At 40.4% G+C, this 21,410-nt stretch overlaps 2 protein-coding genes across 4 annotated transcripts in view; one reads left to right on the plus strand and one right to left on the minus strand.

Moving 5' to 3' along the window:
- The window catches only part of NLRC4 (NLR family CARD domain containing 4), a 34,627-nt gene extending 26,352 nt beyond the window's left edge, over positions 1 to 8,275 (plus strand). The window contains exon 8 of the mRNA XM_007450954.1: positions 7,964 to 8,275. Coding sequence (XP_007451016.1) covers positions 7,964 to 8,256 — 293 coding nt within the window. The 3' untranslated portion in view covers positions 8,257 to 8,275. The remainder of the gene's footprint in view (positions 1 to 7,963) is intronic.
- A 3,496-nt stretch (positions 8,276 to 11,771) lies between these two features.
- Positions 11,772 to 21,410, minus strand: part of SLC30A6 (solute carrier family 30 member 6) — a 44,013-nt gene continuing 34,374 nt past the window's right edge. The window contains exon 14 of one of the 3 annotated variants that reach the window (XM_007450955.1): positions 11,772 to 12,640. In XM_007450955.1, the coding sequence (XP_007451017.1) occupies positions 12,140 to 12,640 (501 nt within the window). In that variant the 3' untranslated portion in view covers positions 11,772 to 12,139. The remainder of the gene's footprint in view (positions 12,641 to 21,410) is intronic. The other 2 variants (XM_007450957.1, XM_007450956.1) reach the window with 2 other exon arrangements.

A 21,410-nucleotide genomic window follows, 5' to 3' on the forward strand; every position in this document is an offset into this window, starting at 1 on the left:
TGCTGTACACCTGAAACTAACACAACACTGTAAATTAACTATACTTCAATTTTAAAAATGGTTATTAAAAAAAACCCACTGCTCTAATCCATATCCTGGATCCAAGGCTTCTGTTTCCATGGTCATTTCTGGCTCTGCATTTCTGCTCGTGTGACTCTAGATCTGTGTAATCTTGCCTCCTGCAGTGATTCCTTTCCCTATCCTCCAAGTCAGGGGTCCCCAACCCCCGGGCCTGCAAACCAGTACTGGTCCTCGGCCTGTTAGGAACTGGGCTGCACAGCAGGAGGTGAGGGGCGGGCCAGTGAGCAAAGCTTCATCCACCGCTCCCCATTACTGCCTGAGCCATCTCCACCCACCAACCCACACCCGCTCCCCTGTCCATGGGAAAATTGTCTTCCACCAAACCAGTCCCTGATGCCATAAAGGTTGGGGACCGCTGCTCCAAGTGACTCAGATCGGTAGAACAGTCACTTATCCTTAATTTCTACTGGATGGCCCCAGTATAATTATAGATGTAGCAGATTTACTGAATGCTTATAAGTAACTGGGAAGGGTGGGATTACATGATAGTTCTGAATAGCAGATTAAATTTAATATTGGCACTTCCCCATTCCCAATGAGATGCAACGAGATTTCTGCCAATTCAGGCTCTAGTTGCCTGTCAACTGCCCTGTCTTCCTCCATCACCATCTCTTACAGACCCCAGCAATTACAAAACAAACAAACAAACAAAAAATCCCTCCATGTTATTATGATGAGTAATTCAATTAAATCTAGCACCCTAAGCCCAAGCTCGGTTCAGAACCTTCCTTCATATAGCCAAAGACATATTAATGTGCTCTATAAACAACAGGCTTCAGTTCCAGGTCTCTCCTCTACCTCTCCACCACTGGGCTCTATAAACATCAAAGAGAAGAAAAGATTTATTTCCTCCATAATATGAATCATGTTAAAAGGCAGATGAAGCCAGAATTAGGGTTCATTTTATTTTTGTACTTTTTAATTGAAGTATAACATACCCACAGAAAAGTGTACAAATCCTAAGTAGATAGTACAAGGAATTGTCATAAAGTTCACATACCCATGTAACTAGTACCCAGATCAAGAAACAAGATTGTCAGCTTTATAGCTCCCTTCTCCCAAGGGTAACTGCTATCCAGACTTCTAACATCATAGATTGGTCTTGACTGTTTTTGAATTTTATATAAATGGAATCATGTAGTATGTATTCTTTTGTGTTTTCTTTGGTTCAACATCATGTGTGTGAAATTCATCCATATTATTATGTGTAGTCATGGTTCATTCTCATTGTTGTAAAATCTTCTATTGTGTGAACATACCTCAACTGATTTTCCCATTCTACTGTTGGTAATTTGAGTAATTTTTAGTTTTTGAATATTGTGAATAGTGCTGCTATGAACAACCTTGTATATATCTTTTGGTGAACAAATGGCCACATTTCTGCTTGGTATCTATGTAGGAGTGGGTTTGGATTACAGGTAAAGTTTATAGGTAAGAATATGTTCAGCTTTAGTACACATGTCAGTCTTCCAATGTTCTTATATTCAATTCAGGTTTTAAAAAACAGTGGTTTTCATTATTATACACAGGAATTTATTTTTATTAGAGCACTTACCATTTGAATTTAGAGAATGTATTCATATGTCTGTCTGCCCCATTAAACTGTGAGGTCTTTGAGAACAGGCCCAGGCCATTAGACTTGGTATTGAGTATATATCCCAAACTCAATAAATATTTGTTGTATGAATGAACAAATTAACTTACAACACTTCCGCAATTTGCCATAAAATCAACCAAAAATTCTAAAATACACTTGTATGATTTCACAACCTCTTTACTATATCTGAACCAACCAATTGTTCAAGCCTCTAGCATAAGTTTCCTGGCTCTGGTCCATAACACCTCTCCTGGATCAGACCTGGCTTTGGGATTCCCATCCCCATTTAGTGATGGTATATGTGATGGATGAGATGCAATATGCCTTGAGATGGGATAAGAAAATGCAGACTGGTAATAAGAAATGGGGAGTCTAATGAAATAAGGGCTACATAGGAAGAAGTAAGGAGGAAATACGTCATAGGAAGTATTTAATGAGATACAGGGTAGGGGAGATGCACTGGAGACATAGGGAGTATTTTCAGAAAAGTACCTTTTTACCAAAGGTTTTAGACACCTCCTGGTCCTAACTGAAACCTGGTTCTCCCCTACAGCTCTCTTTAGTTACTTTTTACTTTCTTGACTTTTATGCCTTTCAGAGTTCAAAGGCAAGGTCAGGTTCTCCTTGATTCTCATTCTGCCCTTCTAGTCCACTCCTTCTCCAACCTCATTAAGGATTCCTACTCCCATGAAGCTTAGGCCATTTAACTGGACTATGGTTTGTCCTTTGTTATTGCTATGAATTCTGAACTTCTTGTCACCTTTTCTTATTCACTGAAGCCTTTGGCAACTGTCTTACAGAATTCCTCACCCTCTAACTCTGGTCATCCACCTAGAAGACTTCACTCCTTTTGTGAAACTACTCAAGCAACACTCAGGAACCTCCTCTTTGGTCCTTCTCTTCCATTCTCCTTCACCCATCTGTGAGCATGGAATTATCAGATTATGATAATTCCACTTAAAATTGTTCTACCTCTGAGATATTAAATTCAGATAATCCATTCTCAAACAACAACCTTCTAAATTTCCATCCTGGTTACTCAATGACTCATCACCAGTTCATTTTACTTCATTGGGACTTCCAGTCTGTTGAGTTCACTACTATCTACTTACTGAATAGCCCCTGTCTATCTCGACTTCCCTTCCTACTTAGTTTAAATTCCACCCTTCATCCTGCAAACATTCTTGTCACAATAGCTGCAACTCTCATGGCCCACAGTATTACAAGTCAATGTAGGCAATGACAGTTAGTGATGGATGTGTGTGATAGATGCAATAGTGAAATGAAGAAAGTATAATGAGAAGTGGAGTCTCTAAATAAAGACTACTTAATGAGATGCAGGGAGAAAATGAGATGTGGCGGAAAGGTATGAAATTAGATACAGTGTATTTGCTGGCAAAACTGAAAACCTGGATTGTCCTTAATTTTCCACTTTTTCTGTACCTACACTCAGTTTACTGGGGAAAATCACACTATTTGGCAGATAGGTACACTACAAGTTTATAGTGACAAGTTTCAACAAAAATATTTACAGCAAATGGTAAGAAAGCATTATATAACGAAATTTGTGGTATGCAGCAAAAGCAGGGCTTGAATAAAATTCTCATCGTCTTAAATACTTATATTAGAAAAGGCTGGAAAATTAGTAAGTTTCTAATTTAAGAAGCCAGAAAAACAGAGTAAACCCCAATACAATAAACATAAGAGTATAAATCAATGAAATAGAAAACAAAAATACAATTAAAAAAAGATTAGTAAAGCTTAAAGTTGGTTCTTTAAAAAGAGTAACAAAATAGATAAAAATTAAGCAAGACTGATCAAGAAAAAACAGAGCAACACAAATAATTTCATTAATCAAAATGGAGACATAAGCACATGTATGTTTGTAGTGGCTTTACTCATATCACATATCTGATAAGGGACTACTATCTAGAATATATAAAGAACTCTTACAACTCATTGATAAAAAGACAACTCAATGTTTAGAAAAGGCAAAGGATCTGAATAGGCATTTCTCCAAAGAAGATACATAAATGGCTAATAAGCATCAGAAAAGATGCTCAACATCATTAGCCATCAGGGAAATGCAAATCAAAGCCACAGTGAAATGCCTCTTGCCACCCACTAGGACGGTTATAATAAAACAGGTAATAAGTGTTGACAAGGACATAAGAGAAATTGGAAACATTCAATTTTAGAATAGGAAAACATTCTGGCACCTCTTCAAAAGGTTAAACATAGAGTTACCAATTCCACCCTGAGGTACCCAAGAGAAAATGAAAATATATGTCCATACAAAAACTTGTACAGCAATGTTCATAGCATGTTTAATAGCCCCAAAATGGAAACAACCCAAATGTCTATCACTACTGAATGGATAAACAAAATGTGATATATCCATATAATAGAGTATTATTCAGTCATAAAAAGAATGAAGTATTAGAATACACTATAACGTGGATGAACCTTGAAAATATCATACTAAGTGAAAGAAACCAGTCACAAAAGACCACATTATGGTATGACTCCATTTATATGAAATGTCCAAAAGAGGCAAATCTATAGTAACAGAAAGTAGATTAACGGTTGCCAGTGTCGGGGGTAGGGTGGGAATGAATGCTAGTGACTGTGGAGTTTATTCTTGGGGATGATTAAAATGTCCTGGAATTATACAGTAGTGTACAACGTTGTGAATATACTAAAACCCACTACAGTTACACTTTCAAAGGGTGAATTTTATGGTATGTGTATTATATCTCCCCCAAAAGTCCATAAAGGTATATCCTAAGCAATGTATTTTTTAGACATAGAGTGCTTGTCAAAACCACATTTTTAAAAATACAAAAGAATGATAAACTCTACATCAGAATAGTAGTTTCTTTGGGTCAGAAGGTGGCAGATGTGTACAATAGGGGGATACCACATAGTAGATCCTAGTTTTTACCCATGGTCTTATTCTCAGGCGAAGTGACAGATTCATGAGTGAACAGGTGAAATTAGTGACCTATCCAATTCTGAATACATGAGGTCCATTAAAACAATAAACACAATCTCTCAACATTTCCTGGCAATCTTACTGTGCCTCTGTATGCAGCACTCTCTAAATAAACAATTTCAAACTTTATTCTCCTTAATCCACCAGTCTTCCACTATTTCACAGTGGATGTGATTCTTTTTTCCCTCTCTCTCCTTCTCCTGTTATAGTAGGTATCTCCCCTCCTATCTAAGGGCAGTCTCTCTGCTCTAGCTGTGCTTCAGATCCCAGCCCTGCCCTCATTCCTGTTCAAGGACATCATTTCACCAATTATGCCCCTCTTTACTGACTCTTTCCTATCAGCTTTTTTTTCATTATCTATCAGTTTTTAAAGATGCTCAAATCTCTCTCATTTTAAATAAAACTCTTCCTGACTCCTATCTTCCTACTATGGCTATCTATCAACCCCTGTCTTTCCCTTCGAGGCAAAAATTTATGTACCCTCAGTACATCTCCACTTCCTGATCATCCTCTGCTTCCTACTCATTCCAGCTGATTCTCTACACACCTGCATGTGTCTTAATTCAATGGAAATTTTCCAAAGTGTTTCACTTACCTGTGTAAAAGTGGACACTGAGCACTCCCCCTCCTTTTCGAAATGTTCTCTTGACTTCCATGCTACCTTGGTTACTTCAGTGTCCTTTGCAATGGCAATTCCTCTACATAGATATTAAATGGTCCAAATTTCTCTTAAAACTTGGTCCTAGGTGCTCTGCTCTTCTTCCTTAGAGATTACATTTAATCTTAAAGCTTTAAGTGCCATTTTAAAATTCTGACTCCCAAAATTTTGTTTCTAGCCCATCAGCAATCTGGGACTATCAGAAAGAAATCATCACTAGCTCAGGGATCTATTTCACCTGTTTTAACTTAACCCTTTTTTAGATGACATAGTTTGATTTAAATGTTTGAGGCTGAACTGTCTTATCCAGCATGTTCTCAAAAAGACAGCCATCACATCTGAACTCCATTATCCAGTTTGTTCTCAAAAAAGAAAAAAAAAAAACCCACCACAGACCGTACTCATGTTCTAGCTCAGTGGTAAATCCTGGGCCAAATCATTCTGCCACATGGATCCTGATAATTTTCCAAGTGCTCTTTCTTGTTTTCTAATTGTATTCTTTAAAAAACATAGCATCTTATTTTTGTTGCGTTAGATGCAGTAACTTTTTAGGGTCTCTGAAAAAAACTAGGTTTTTGAAGTTTGTTTTTCCTGTTCCCTATGTTGCCTCATTTTTGTTTGGCTTTTAGTCAAAGGAACAGCCTTCCTTGTTGGTGGCTGTTCTCAATTGTCTGGTATTCCTATACTGTTCTCTTCACATTTTAGAGTGAGGCACAAGTTGATAGGAAGCTCTGTGCACCTGAGGGAGGGGGTTAGGTTCACTGTGGGTGATGAGGAAAGAAAAATAGACTCTTCCTTTGTGGAGCCTTTCCTTGGAGGCAATTCAATACTACCTGAGAAGGATCCTTACTCCTGAAGCATGTAAGCCCAATTGCCACTGCTCTGGAAACAAAGTGGAGTTGCAAAGCCTATTGCCTTTGTGTGCTCCCAGGGCACCCTGACCTACCACAGCACCTAACACCCATCTAATTACTTTATTTTTTTTAATTTATTTATTTTTATTGGAGTATAGTTGATTTACAATGTTGTGCCAGTAATTACTTTATAATGTATGTTTTCGCACTATAGTATAAGCCCAATGAGACAGAGACCATGTATGTCCTTTTACATATCCCCAGCACCTAGCACAATCCGGGGCACACAGTAGGCACTCAAAAATGTTTGCTGAATGAATAAATGGTAAGAGCTCTGGGTCAGGGGAACTACAGAGTGGTCTCTGGCAACACTAGAGTTTTGTTTAGGATGAAGGGACCTTCAAGGATCAGAATCCTTCTACCCAGAGGATTTGAGATTCTGCCTGAAATTTGGATCGAGCCACTTGTGTTCTCCACAGCCCACGTATAGCCTACAGCTCTAAATGTCAGATTCCTCTTCTCTCAGTAGTCTGCTCCTCTGCAGATTAAATGAACAAAATGCATGCCCTTGATTATGGATTATATTGCTTGTTCTTGGTTCTTGTGCTTGTGCACATTCTAGTAATTATGCAAGAAGCTCTCTTATTCTTTAAGCTTGGCAGACAGCCTGTATAAAGAGCTTACCCTCTGAGGACGGAATGGGCTTGAAATTCTTCTCTGTTAAAGTTCCTTTTAGGTGGTGAAATCTGTTCTACTAGTTGGGAAGGAGAAATGAAGTTGCTCTTTGGGGAAGAAGCCTTATATACAGACACGCTAATTGGCAACCAGTATTTTGACTGACCACATGCCATGCTGGGAAGCATATGGGAAAGAGGGCAGAGGCAGAAAGGACTTGAACATGAGGGATAAGAGAGAGCAGGAAGAAAGTTACCTATAAGGAAGAGAGAAGGGCTCATTATGGGAAGGAGAAAGAGAGGAGAAAGTGAGGCCCTATGTATGAGCTAGGCTGGGCACAGGCTAAGTTGGTGTTACAATAGACCCAACCACACCTTGGCTTACAGAACACAGAGCTTTATTCCCCTCTCCTATAATACTCAGAAGTGGGCAGTCCAGGCAGTTGGGGTGGCTTTGCTCTGTGCAGTCTTTCAGACCCAGAAACCTACTTTTTCTTTACTCCTCCACTCCTTAGGGTGTCATCTTTGATTTCATGGTAATGGCTAGGATGTTTACTTTCCCTTTGTAGGAGGTACTTTAGAGTACCCTATTCTGTAAGGAAAAGAGGAAGTTCCTGAGGAGTCTAGGGAGGGTTAAAAATAAGCCCAAAGCTCCAAATCTTGAGATACTGAAGAAACTTACTTACTCAAATTCACAGTTACCCAAAGAAACAATAGTTCCTCTTCTGCTTCTTCAGAAGAGGAAATGACCTAATATTGTCGAAGTCCGACTCCAGTTTTGAAAACAGGTACTGAATATTTTAATTGCATCTCTCATACCTCAATTTTTATGCAATTTTCCATTTCCTGGAGGAGTCAGGAAAAGGGAAAAATATATAATTCATTTATATTGGTTTGCTATACTAATTACTATTTATCAGATTCCCTTACATTTTAGGAAAAATATAATTTGTAAATATAAAGGACCAGGTTCACAATCACTGCTCTAACTACAGAGAATTCTGATTTCTTTCTTAAGCAAAGCACTGTCCAAACATGGTCTCTTAAAAAAAAAAAAGCTGTTTTGCTTCCAGCTAACATACTTATTTCTATCTTTTTATTCAGGTGCATTTTTTGAAAAGAACCCTCTGAAAAACTTCCAACAGCTGGATTTGGCAGGAAATTGTGTGAGCAGTGATGGATGGCTTGCCTTCATGAGTGTATTTGAGAATCTTAAGCAATTGGTGTTTTTTGACTTCAGTACTAAAATACTTTTACCTGATGCATCATTAGTCAGAAAACTTAGCCATGTGTTATCCAAATTAACTTTTCTCCAAGAAGCTAGGCTTGTTGGGTGGCAATTTGATGACGATGATGTCAGTGTTATTAAAGGTGCTTTTAAACTAGTAACTGCTTAAATAAAGGGTACCCTAAGCCCATGAATGCTCTGGGGACCCCATTACTTTCAGCCTGGTGATTTAAAAATCTTTGCTCATCTAGTCCAAGAGTCTGAAAGTAAATGGCAATCCACTATACACCTAAAAAATATCCTTCAGTGTCTGCCTAACTCACCCCTTCTAAACTTTTTCTTCTTTTACTGATATCAGGATGATGTGTGGCACCATCACCTCCTTAGCTGGCCTCTTCCATGGAAATCTACTTTCTTAGTTTCATCATTCAAATAAAAAGGAGAAGGAAAAGAGAATGCCAAGAAAATGAGCCCAAAGAAGAGGAGGAAATGGGAGGGAGTTTAACTTAACATCTATAAATAGTTCTGGTGTCCCATCACATCTACTAGGAGTATCAGTTACTTGAAGGGGACTCCTGTTTATTCTTGTATTCCCTTTGGTCTCAAGAATAGAAGGTCAGAAAAATTTATATATTGTATGCACATTTACTTAGTACAGGGCCTGGCATGTACTATACTCTCAACAAGCATTTGCTGAATATGGGATAAAGTTACCAATAAAGAACAGGCCAAAATTATTTAAAAGCAGAGAGAAAACTCCATGTATGTTCTTTATTCAAACAGTTTAATTCAAACAATTTGGAATTTTAAAAGTATTTTCTGGGCTTCCCTGGTGGCGCAGTGGTTGAGAGTCCGCCTGCCGATGCAGGGGACACGGGTTCGAGCCCTGGTCTGGGAAGATCCCACATACCGCGGAGCAGCTAGGCCCGTGAGCCACAGCTACTGAGCCTGCGCATCTGGAGCTTGTGCTCCGCAACAAGAGAGGCCGCGACAGTGAGAGGCCCGCGCACCGCGATGAAGAGTGGCCCCCACTTGCTGCAACTGGAGAAAGCCCTCGCACATAAACGAAAGACCCAACACCGCCAAAAATAAATAAATTAATTAATTAAAAAAAAAAGTACCTAGTATAGTGCCATAAAAAAAAAAAAAAGTATTTTCTTACATAAGAAGCAGATCAGACTCCCCAAAAAGATCAGCAATCTTTAGTTAAGAAAAAAATTGGCAGTTTATGAGTAGCTAAATCAGAGGCTTGAATGAGTAGCTAAACCAGTTGCTGATACATGTATGTAATTCCATCTGTGACTTCAGAGATTAAGGAAGAAAGAAAAAATGGACCCCATTATTTTGTACCCTATGGAAGCTAAGGGTACCCTGCCCTAATCTTTTCCCCACCACCTCCAAAAATAATCCTTCCCCACAAAGAAAGAAGTCTAAGAAAAATCTAAACAGATTTAAGTCGAGGCAAGTCTGAAATAAACAAAAACCAAAATGGTGTCAACCTGTAGTTTACCCTCTGCTCTCATGGCATCTCCAATTAATGGCTTGGGTATTGGCATAGGTAACACTTGGCCTGTATGCTGAGGTAGTCACTGAAAAGAAATACTAGGTACAATATTCCATTTCACAAGTGGGCATACATTCAGCAGATTTAGTCGTACAATTTTAGAGCTGATAGTTTCCAGAGCAACTACTTCATTTCCCACCCTAACTTTACAGATGAGAAACCTCATAGAAGTTAAATGACTTGCCCATGGTTATAAAACTACTTATATAGTGGCAGCATGAGGATCGGAATCCAAATCTTGTCTTCTAGTCCAGTGTTTTTTTCCGTTATAATATAGCAATTTCTCAAACAGGATTAATCATATTCCATGAAGCTTGCTCTTAATCACAAACCATGGGTCAAGTACTTAATTCAAACTTGCTTCTTTGTCTAGCTTCAAGTAACTCTGTGGCAAGATTTACTAGTAAGGCTACTATATCTAAGCCTATGCTGGGCAAGCTTCTTATTTTCATATCCAGAACCTGGTCAGATCTTGGCAAATAAGACTTCTTTATATAATAATGCCTGCAACAATGTCACCTGAAGCAGCTGGCAATACTGAATTTCAGCAAGTAGAGCCAATTCTTTCAGAACCCATATGCAACTTCTCAAATAGTGTAGGTGGGTATCAAAGCACCTTTGGAAGGACAATTAATTGCACAGGTGTTACCTCTAAATGGGTGTTGAGGAAATAGGCATTTAACATCTCACAGAACTGTGTTCAGTACCTGGGCACTTTAAAAATCCCCTGGAGATGGAGAAGACATGCATAGCATGGCAGCACATACCTCTTAATCATCACTCAGTACACGGCAGTTCTTCAGATTTCATGCATGACCCGAATTCACGTTTAGATGAGGTCAATGGAGGAAAAATCACCCTGTAATAGTAGACCAATAATAGGTATAGTAATAGTTGGAGAACATAAGACAAATGTCAAGGAACAGGTTGCCTTATCACATTTTATAAAGTTTCACTTTCCCCGGCAGTCAAGGTAGCGTGGGCTCTGTTTCTTCAGCAGGTCAAGTGCCTGAACAGGGTTGCAGATGTCAAAGACAGTGATCAACTCCTCATCAAGCACAAGTTATTTGGGACATTGTCACTTATCACAGGATGACTGCAATTCTGCTCAACAGAGATGGCTTCTTAGATGTTTATGATTCTACTGTAAAGAAACAGGATTTGGGAGTGTTGCTCATATTTAAAAGAGGATGAGTTTATTGAAGAAACTTGCAAAATCTAAAAAAACAAATCTTCTCTAGATAGCTGCTGATGGCTAGAAATGTCAGAAATCTTCAGGAGTACTGGATTCTAGAAAAGTTGAATCCACTCTCAAAATCCATTTTTAAAACCTAATTATAAAACTCATGATAAAATGAAAAAAAATCTCATAGGTAATCTGTAACTGCTGCTTGTTATACTTTTTATAAGTAATGCTGGCCATGTTAGAAAGTCCTTAACATTTGCATTTGGAAAATAATTTACCTGATTCTCACACTTTGATTCACTTTTCAATAAAGCAAAACAAAATAAGTTAGAAACTGCCTAATGCAGATATAACAATACTGTATTCTATAACCTAGGGTCCACTATGTTTTGGTAAAATTATATAATGTAAACTCAAATTGTTCATGCAACTTTGAAAAAAGATTAAATCGTATTACTACACATGGAATTCCACCTATTTTGGTAATATATGTGATATATTTTGTTAATAAAATGAGAAATTAAAGTCAACCAATGAAAAGGTGACAAAAAAGATAAATCTATCATTATGTCAGTATTTGGTTAAATGTACGACAGAAAACTGGGATTCCTTCACTGCATTTCACCTAAGGATTTGGTATTATTTAACCAAAATAAAACACTTTGAGAATGATGGGCCACTTACAAATGTATTGAAATTTTTTAATGAGAAAAACTATTAAAAAACTGATAAGTAAAAATTTTAAATTGTGCCAGATGGTAAAATATGTTTTAAAATTTCTGATAAAAATGTTTGCTTTTACTTTGTAAGACATAATTCAGGAGGACCTCAAAGGAAAATGTAGCAATTATGTTTGGAAAATCTATAAAAGAGACTTTTACTTTTAAAATGGATTTTTTCTTTTCCTAAAATGTGTACTCAAGAAGCATGTTTATAAATTTCACTGAAGAAAGCATTATATTTTTAATAATGTGACAGATCCACTCCATCAAGTGGCTCTCTTATAAAGGTAGTGTTATATCACACTGCAGTCAACTACGAAACCAAAGATAGCAAAATTCAAATTTAGAGAAACAGCTTTCTAAAGGAAGCCTATTTAAAGCCTATAACATTTAGAAGGTTCTCACTGCCCCAAATACATTTTACAAAAATATAGTTTCATTGGTTTCATGAAATGTGAACAAACCTACTATTCTCTAATTAGAGTAAATGATTTAATAGTCAATGCAACGTTGGATTACTAAATAAACTGAAAGTCAAGGAATCAATATTCCTCATAAAAATAAAATAAATTACAGTACATCATGGTCTTGGTTGTCCAATTCTACTGTTAGTTCCATATCTACTTGGTATATTTGTAAAACCAGTCCTGAATCCTTGGGTTGCTCCAATTCCTGGAACTCCAAGTCCTTGATTAAGCATGCTGCTATAAGGTGTGTGTCCATGATTAAGACCCAAACCATAAGGTCTTGTTTGAGTATTAAGAAGAATAACTGGGCTCACGTTTTTTCCAGGGGTGTTAAATGAAAATTCTGGAGGTGGACTACTGAGTTTAGCTGGAGTTGATGTAACAGGGTTGGAATCGTCAGTACCCTTTAAAGAAGGCATTGGGATTATGTGATGATCAGAAAAGTTTAGGACATTGGCTGCAACAGGCCCAGACAGTAAGGCAGGCCTGATCCAATCATCCTTGAAAATCTGAACAGTCAGAGTAGATACTAGTGTGTACAGCCTGTTGGTCACATGAGCAAGAACCATTTGTTCATTTGCATCTCGTCGAATTCTCACATGAACAGATCCAGCCTAAAAGGGACAAAATCATATGAAAGAGACAGCTTAGAATTATACTACTGAAAATTCCATTAGAAATGAACATTTTATTTACGATTTGGTTGTAACATTACTCGGTATTTTCTTTAAAACAAGAGAAAAGTTAATTTCTTGATATTCCTTAAAGACTACTTAGTAGTAATTATTAATGTAAAGAGTTAATAAAATAATTTATGACTCTAAACAAAATGTGACTTTTAAAAATATTAAAAAAAGAAATCCATGTAGGAGGAAGGCAGACATGTTGTAACACAAGGCAGAATACAAATGAAGTATATGGAAAATGCACTGAAAGGTCAGAGAATGCAGGTATTAATTCAATTGAGGAAGACTTCAAAGAAGATGGCATTTGATCTGGGTTGGTGGTCAAATGAAATTTCAAAAGGCAGAGACAGGCATTCTAAGCTGAGGGAATAGCAATTAAAACCCATGGCATGTTTGGGCAAGAATAAGCAATATTATTATATAAAAAGAAGTACAATGTTTCAGGGAGCAGGGAAAAACAATGAAAGAGAAAAGACAGGAAGAAAAGGAAGAGGAAAGGAGGAAACAAAGGAAGAACAGAGAGAAGAAAGAAAGATAGGTTAGGTAATAAAGGTAAAAAGAAAGGCTAGGAGGGGGTTCTAAAAACCATGAATAAGGAGTTTTAGTTGCAGCAATCAAACAGAAGTAAAATAATTAGTGTTCAGAAAAATTACAGTTATGGATAATTGCTAATTAGTTAGGAAATGACTGTAACAGTCTAGGTTTGAAATGAAGAAGGCTGAGATAGGACAGATATAGTGGGACCAGAGAGGGACAGATGGATTCATGATATTCCATGGGAGATCTTAATTCTCAACTGGATATAATGAATGAGGGAGATGAAGTCATCAAAGATGATCTCAAGGTTTCTAGCCTAGGTTACTAGGATAGAGAGCACCAGGCATTACAATGATGGTTATAAGTATGCTTATTAACTTGATAAGATGTTCATCATACATTTTGTCTTTAAAAGGTAGTAAAATAACAGGTACAACAATGATCATAGTTTGATTAAAACACACACACAGAAAAATACCAAGAATGATATCACATGATCATCTCAATAGATGAAGAAAAAACATTTGACAAAATTCAACATCCATTTATGATAAAAACTCTCGACAAAGTTGGTATATAGGGAACATATATCAAAATAATAAAGGCCATTTATGACAAACACACAGCTAACATCATACTCAATGATGAAAAGCTGAAAGCTTTTCCTCTAAGATCAGGAATAAGACAAGGATGCCCACTCTTGACATTTCTATTTAACATAGTATTAGAAGTCCTAGTCACAACAATCAGAGGAGAATAAGACATAAGATGCATCCAAATTGGAAGGGAAGAAGTAAAATTATCACTATTTGCAGAAGACATGATACTATATATAGAAAACCCTAAAGACTCCACCAAAAAACTATTAGAACTAATAAATGAATTCAGTAAAGTTTCAGGATATAAAACTAATATATAGAAATCTGTTGCATTTCTATATACTAATAATGAACTATCAAAAAGGAAAATCAAGAAAATCCCACTTACAATTGAATCAAAAAGGATAAAATATCTAGGAATAAATTTAACCAAGGAAGGTTTCCCTGGTGGTGCAGTGGTTAAGAATCTGCCTGCCAATGCAGGGGACACGGGTTCTAGACCTGGTCCAGGAAGATTCCACATGCTGCGGAGCAACTAAGCCTGTGAGCCACAACTACTGAGCCTGCGCTCTAGAGCCCGCAAGCCACAACTACTGAAGCCCGCAGGCCTAGAGCCCATGCTCCACAACAAGAGGAGCCACTGCAATGAGAAGCCCACGCACCACAACGAAGAGCAGCCCCCACTTGCTGCAACTAGAGGAAGCCTGCGTGTAGCAACAAAGACCCAATGCAGCCAAAATAAATAAAATAAAATAAATTAATTAAGAAAAAAAATTTAACTAAGGAGGTAAAAGACCCATACTCTATAAGGCACCAATGAAAGAAACTAAAGATGATACCAATAAATGGAAAGATAGTTTGTGTTCATGGACTGGATGAATTAATATTGTTAAAATGTCCATACTACACAAAGCAATCTACAGATTCAATGCAACCCTATCAAAATACCCATGGCATTTTTCACAGAACTAGAACGAGTAATCCCAAAATTTATGTGGAACCACAAAAGACCCCAAATAGGCAAAGCAATCTTGAGAAGGAAGAACAAAGGTATTATGCTCCCTGACTTCAAATTATACTATAAAAGTTACAGTAGGTCGACTCTTTCCAAGATGGCGGAGGAGTAAGACGCAGAGATCACCTTCCTCCCCACAGATACACCAGAAATACATCTACACGTGGAGCAACTCCTACAGAACACCTACTGAACGCTGGCAGGAGACCTCAGACCTCCCAAAAGGCAAGAAACTCCCCACGTACCTGGGTAGGGCAAGAGAAAAAAGAATAAACAGAGACAAAAGGATAAGGACGGTACCTGCACCAGTGGGAGGGAGCCGTGAAGGAGGAAAGGTCTCCACACACTAGGAGCCCCTTCGCGGGCAGAGATTGCGGGAGGCGGAGCGGGGAGCTTCGGAGCCGCGGAGGACAGCACAGCAACAGGGGCGCGGAGGGCAAAGCGGAGAGATTCCCGCACAGAGGATCGGCGCCGACCGGCGCTCACCAGCCCGAGAGGCTCGTGTGCTCACCCGCCGGGGGCGGGCGGGGCTGCGAGCTGAGGCTCGGTTTCGGTTTCGGTCGGAGCTCAGGGAGAGGACTGGGGTTGGCGGCTTGAACATAGCCCGAAGGGGTTAGTGCGCCACGGCTAGCCGGGAGGGAGTCCGGGGAAAAGTCTGGACCTACCCAAGAGGCAAGAGACCTTTTCTTGCCTCTGTGTTTCCTGGTGCGCGAGGAGAGGGGTTTTAAGAGCGCTGCCTAAAGGAGCTCCAGAGACGGGCGCGAGCTGCGGCTAAAAGCTCGGAAACCAGAGACGGGCAGGAGACGCTAAGGCTGCTGCTGCGGCTCCATTTTGTCAGCTCCTTCTTAAGCTCCCAGGCCTACTCCCTTTCCTTCCATTCACTGTACTTTATGAAGCTGCCTACTTTGTTTTTTGGCCTCAAAGTTCCTTCTCATTTTGGAGGATATTATTCAGTACCTCTGCCTCCCAACAATTGGCAAGCCAGCCAGAAGACAGAAAATGAAACAGGCATGGGTAAAGGAACTGTGTTGGGGGAAAGCCCATTGTCAGTGGTGGAAATCCCAGGATGGCCAGCTTCCTCCACGTGGGGAGATCTAGCCAAGTTTGGAATGCTTCAGGCAGGCATGTGAGTTTGGGGACACCCCAAAAACACCAAAAGTGTTGCTGGACATTCTAACTGAAACAATCGGAAAAAGAAACTAAGGTGGGAAAATAGGTATGCTATGGCCTCTGCATTGGGCCCTGAGACTGACACAGAAAACAAGCTCCAACTCAGGTAGGAACTAGAAAAATCTAAAGAGGCCCTGGCATTAGAATAAGATCTACAAGTGGCTTGTTCCTCTAGTTAGGATCTACTAGCCAAAAAGTTACAACAACAAGAACACCTGGAGGTCAAGCTAAAATGACTAAAGTGGCTAAAATGCAAAGGCGGCACCTGTATTCACGAACAAAGTGAATACCATCATCTCACGGGAAGACTGGAATCCCAAATGGTAGGAACCAAGGTGTAATGATTCCTCTGAGTAGGAAGATATAATTGTTGAAGAGAAAGATGACCCAAGGACTCATCCACTCATTCAAACAAAGACTCAGGCAACCCATGAAGAAATATTTACTGCAGGTATGAAGGATTGCTTCTTACAGACTTGCTCCTGGAGCTTGGTATGGCACCTTAATATCAGTTCTGGCACCTATGGTCAGTAAAGCACTAGCTCTGGTAGTTGCGATTATAGCAGATCTCAGTGAAAGAGAAAGAGTTCACCATGAAGGAAACAGAAAGGCAAACAAAAATAAAGAAATAAAGGTGAAACAAAGAAAGGATGGAGAAAACACAGAAAGGACCAACCCAGTTGACATGCAAACAGCTTTGGCAGGATATAGGAGTAGCAAGGACTCCAAAGGAAGACATTGATAAGCAACCTAATCAAGTCCTGTTATCTTTTGGGAAAGTCCTAACAAGACAGCTCACTCCTCTGCCTACTGACCATAAACATGTGGCAATGGGTCCCAGTGTCCCATCTCTAGAAGTAGAACACCAGGATGGATCCCCTACACGCAGAGAACTAGGGGTTGGGACAATGTTGCCCTCTACTTTGTGTTGTAGGAGGTGACTGGAAGCCCCAGGTGGAACTGCTGATTTATTGGACCTGCACGAACAGTCTTAGCACTGGTAGATACCACAGCTAAGTATACCTTACTGCATGACAACCCTTTTAAATTTGGGGGAGAATACGGGCTATAGACAGATAAGGGGGCCAAACTATTCGAGTAAGACAAACCAGCTTATATTTCCAAATGGGCTGTTTGTCCCCTGCTTGTCCCTCATATACATTGACCACATACCAGAATATATACTAGGTGTTGATGTTTCACAAGACCTAGATTTGACCACCACTACTGGAGAGTCCTGCCTTCGCATCAGAGTGGTGAAACCCATGTTGGTGGGCCATGTAAGGTGAACTCTTGTCCATTTACCCTGCCAGATTGTTAATGTCAAAGAGTGTAGGCTGCCTGGGGGCTATGAAGAAATTACTACTACACTTAAAGAACTAGAAAATGTGGGAGTCATTAGATCCATGCATAGCCCCTAAAATAGCCCATTGCAGCCAGTAAAATGGCCTAAAGGGACTGTTGACTAAAGAGAATTGTATAAGGTGGTTCCTCCCATCCCTGTGGAGGTCTCCAATATTGCTACTATTTTAGAGCATCGTTCCTCTGCACTGAAAACTTTCTATTGTGTGCCTGACTTCTGTATCCCCTTTTACAACATTCTTTTGTGTGCTAGCTCTCAAGATCAATTTGCCTTCAACTGGGATAGGAGGCAATGGACCTTTCAGGTCTTGCCTCAAGGTTATTTACAGTCCTGCCATTTGTCATAGTTTGGTCGCCCAGGACCTAGAAATCTGGTGAAAGCCCCACCCTGAGCTGGAATTATTTCATTAGATTGATGACATTATGTTGACCTCTGATGCCTTGTCACTCCTGCCCTGAACTGCTGCCTCTTTACAGACATTTACAGAACTGAGGATAGGAAGTAATAAACACTGACAAGATCCAGGGACCTGGGCAGTCAGTAAAGTTTTGGGGAGTTATCTGGTCAGGTAAGACAAAAGTTACCCCAGCCTCGGTTATCGATAAAATCCAAGCCTTGGCCATACCAGTCAGTCAAGGAATTACAATCCTTTCTGGAGTCACTAGATTATTGTCATCCTTTCATACCACATTCGGCACAAATAATATGGCCCCTATAGTACTCTCTGGTTAGAAAGGGACAAAAATGGGACTAGGACATCCACCTTCAGGAAGCTTTTGAAAAGGCTGAAATTGTAGTAAAACAGGTTCAGGCTCTGGGAGTACTTATGCGGGACGCTGCCTGTGAATTAGATGTTGACTCACACCTGAAAGGTTCTGGCTAGGGCCTGTGGCAAAGGCAGGAAAGGAATTGCATCCCACTAGGATTTTATTCTCAGTTGTAGAAGGGACGGCAAGTGAGGTACAGCCCTACTGAAAAACAGCTCCTTGTAGTCTACCTGGCCCTGCAGCAAAAACAGAAGGCCTCACCATGGACTTACCAGTGTCTGTTCATGGGTTAAGAACATGCTCCTTAAACCAAAAAGTGCCTGTGCCCAAGTAAGCAAACGGCAAAAGTGGCACCCATACCTTCAACAAGGTAATGTGTACAATTCAAGCCTGCTCTCTGAGAAATTACATGCTCCCCTTGGGCCAGGGTCTTATGTGAATCTAGACATGGCCCCTCAGATACCACCCATCGCTCCCCTCTCAGCCAAGTCAAAGAGGGAATCGGGACCATTCCTCCTGAGACATGGTTCACCAATGGCAGCAGTCAAGGCAATACCCCCACCTGGCCCACTTCAGCAGTTCGCCTGGATTTCAATGTCATTTGGTTTGAAGAAGGCACTAAGCACAGCAGTCAGCGGGCTGAACTGGGGGCAGTATAGCTTGAGATCACTCATCAATCTACGCCCCTCTATACAGCCACAGACAAGTGGGCTGTGTGAAAAGGACTGACCATGTGGATGCCACAATGTCATCAGGAAAGCTGGACTATCTTGGGACGGCACCTGTGGGGAGCTGGCCTACAGAGGGACATCTGGGATGTGTGCACACAACCCAGTACTGCCATCAAGGTAAGGCATGTCTCTGCACATTCTCCAACTACACTGCCTGGGAATCACAAAGCAGACACCCTAGCCAAGGAGGAAGCTGTCCTCCTGGAAGAGTTACAGACTCCCTCGGACGTGGCAAAGTGGCTTCACTGAAAACCAGGACAGACACTGAGGCCCCAACCACCTGGGAGATAGCCAAGAGGTTACACCTCTCCATCAAATACACTGACTGGTAGGCAGTTGATAGGGACTGCCCCCACTGTAGCCTGTGGTGACGACCCCTGAGACATACTCCTGGTCACATTGGACGAGCACTAGCCCAGTGACCAGGTGGTAAGTGGACTATATCAGCCCCCTGCCCTTATCAGAAGGACACAAGTACACATTGACCTGTGTGGACACAGGTACCTGGCTGATACAAGCCTTTCCCAGTAAGAGAGCAAATCAGACAGCCACTATTAGGGGCTTGACCAAGTTGGAAAGTATGTACTGGATCCCCATTCATACAGACAGCAACCAAGGGACCCATATCACTGGTCGTGATGTAAAAGAATGGGCTGAAGCCCAGGAGATTTTATGGACCTTCCATCTGCCATATAACCCAACAGCCACAGGGCTGGTAGAAAGAATGAACAGGTTACTGAGACATTGAAGAAGCTTTCTCCAGACAGGTCTTTAAGAGGATGTTCTCCACCACTACTAGAAGCCATCTGGCTGTTAAACACTGAACCCACAGCAGGCCACATGTCTGCTTATGAGAGACTGACTGTGCCTGCTCTGCCAACTAGGGCCTTAAAGGTACAAGTGTTAGAAGGAGCACTGAGACCCATCTGATGGGATGTGGGTCTTATCCTAAGAGTGCCACAGAACCTCCTACCTGGGGAGACTATCTTAGATTGGAGACAAATGGTATACCCCTCCCAGGTGGCTTGGCATCCATATACCTTGGGGGTAAGGGCCAGGCCCTGGCATAGTATTTCCTCAATCTTTCTAAGTGAAGGCCCAGCCATAACCAAGGTGACCACCCCCATAGAAATTAAATGGGGGACTGAAGTAGGGCTTCTTTTATGAGCCCCTACTGAAGCCCCCACATATAATATCTCCCTGCCCAGTTCCAATGTAAAGGCACAAAATGTCTGTTATTGTCCTATTGGAAAAGTGTCAAAGCCCAGGGTGATCCTGGCACATGGAAACCAAACTGCTACAGTGTTGTTTCTGAATGAAGATTTGTCTTTCTTGGTACCTTTAAAACACTTATCGTCCTTAGCCTTTTCCTTCTAAGATTAGTGCTACCTACCTTCACTAATGCATTCTTGTCCTGGGCTACCACCTATGTTGACATCCACAACCACTCTGACTTCTGGGTATGCAGATTGCTGCCAATGTCTAGCTCTGAAGTAATGCCAGGGGTATTCTGTCTTTCAACCTTACATCACGGGGACAATGGGTGGGGACAGCATGTAAACTCCTGATGTCTAGCTCTAGGGTATTCTCGGAAGAATGATGGATAAGATCATGCAGGCCTTATAGATGTCAGGGGTGGAGCGTGGAGCTGAACCATACTGGCTTCATCTTGTCAGCTCTATCTTAGGCCTGCAGTCCTTTCCAGGTGACTGAGCTTTAGCCTAGCTCACAAAGGAATGCGCCCAAGCCAGATGAGTTCCCTATCAACTTTTACCCTTGCCTTCATCTAAAATGAAAGCTGGAAGAGGGCCTTTTGCTGAGGTAGATGGTTAATGGTCATGAGACCCAGAAGTGGGGTGGGTGCCCCTGGTTCCAGTCTGTGTGGATGTGCTTCTCACTTGGTAGTCAGATTCCGTTTTTAACTTTGGTACCTTTAAGTCCCCCATACCCCTTTTGGCAGTACAAAGCACAGCTGTGAATGCCTCTGGATCTTCTGTTTGCCTGATCTTTCCTACCTGTATGTAAGTTACCCACAGTAAACTTTATAATTGCACTTTATGGAGTTGTCCGCTTCATTTTTCAGTCTCAAAGTTCTTTCTCCGTTCGCAGGATATTATTCAATATCTCTGCCTCCCAAGAGAAAGAAATGAACTGAATGCATATAGTTTGATGAAATAGTGGGTGATTTTTATTTTGTGCTTATATCTATTTGTAATTACTGATTGCTTAATTAATGTGACAAGCAGTGTTTTAACTCATGTAAATGTATTAGCTTATGTAACCCTCAAAACAAAATAAGAGGTAGGGGCTACTGTTATACCCACTCTACAAATGAAGAAATTGAGGAACAGAGAGATTAAGTAACTTTCCAAGTTTTCATAGCTAGCAAGTGTTAGAACTGGTCTACTTCCACACCCATGCTCCTCAAGGCTAAGCAAACTGGCTCAAATAAGCAAGCTAACAGGCTAACAAACGAATAAAACCCCTTTGAGATGGATTGTTTTTCTTCTCTGCCT

The sequence above is a fragment of the Lipotes vexillifer genome, unplaced genomic scaffold (assembly GCF_000442215.2).
Source record: "Lipotes vexillifer unplaced genomic scaffold, Lipotes_vexillifer_v1.1 scaffold776, whole genome shotgun sequence".
Classification (NCBI taxonomy): Eukaryota; Metazoa; Chordata; class Mammalia; order Artiodactyla; family Lipotidae; genus Lipotes; species Lipotes vexillifer.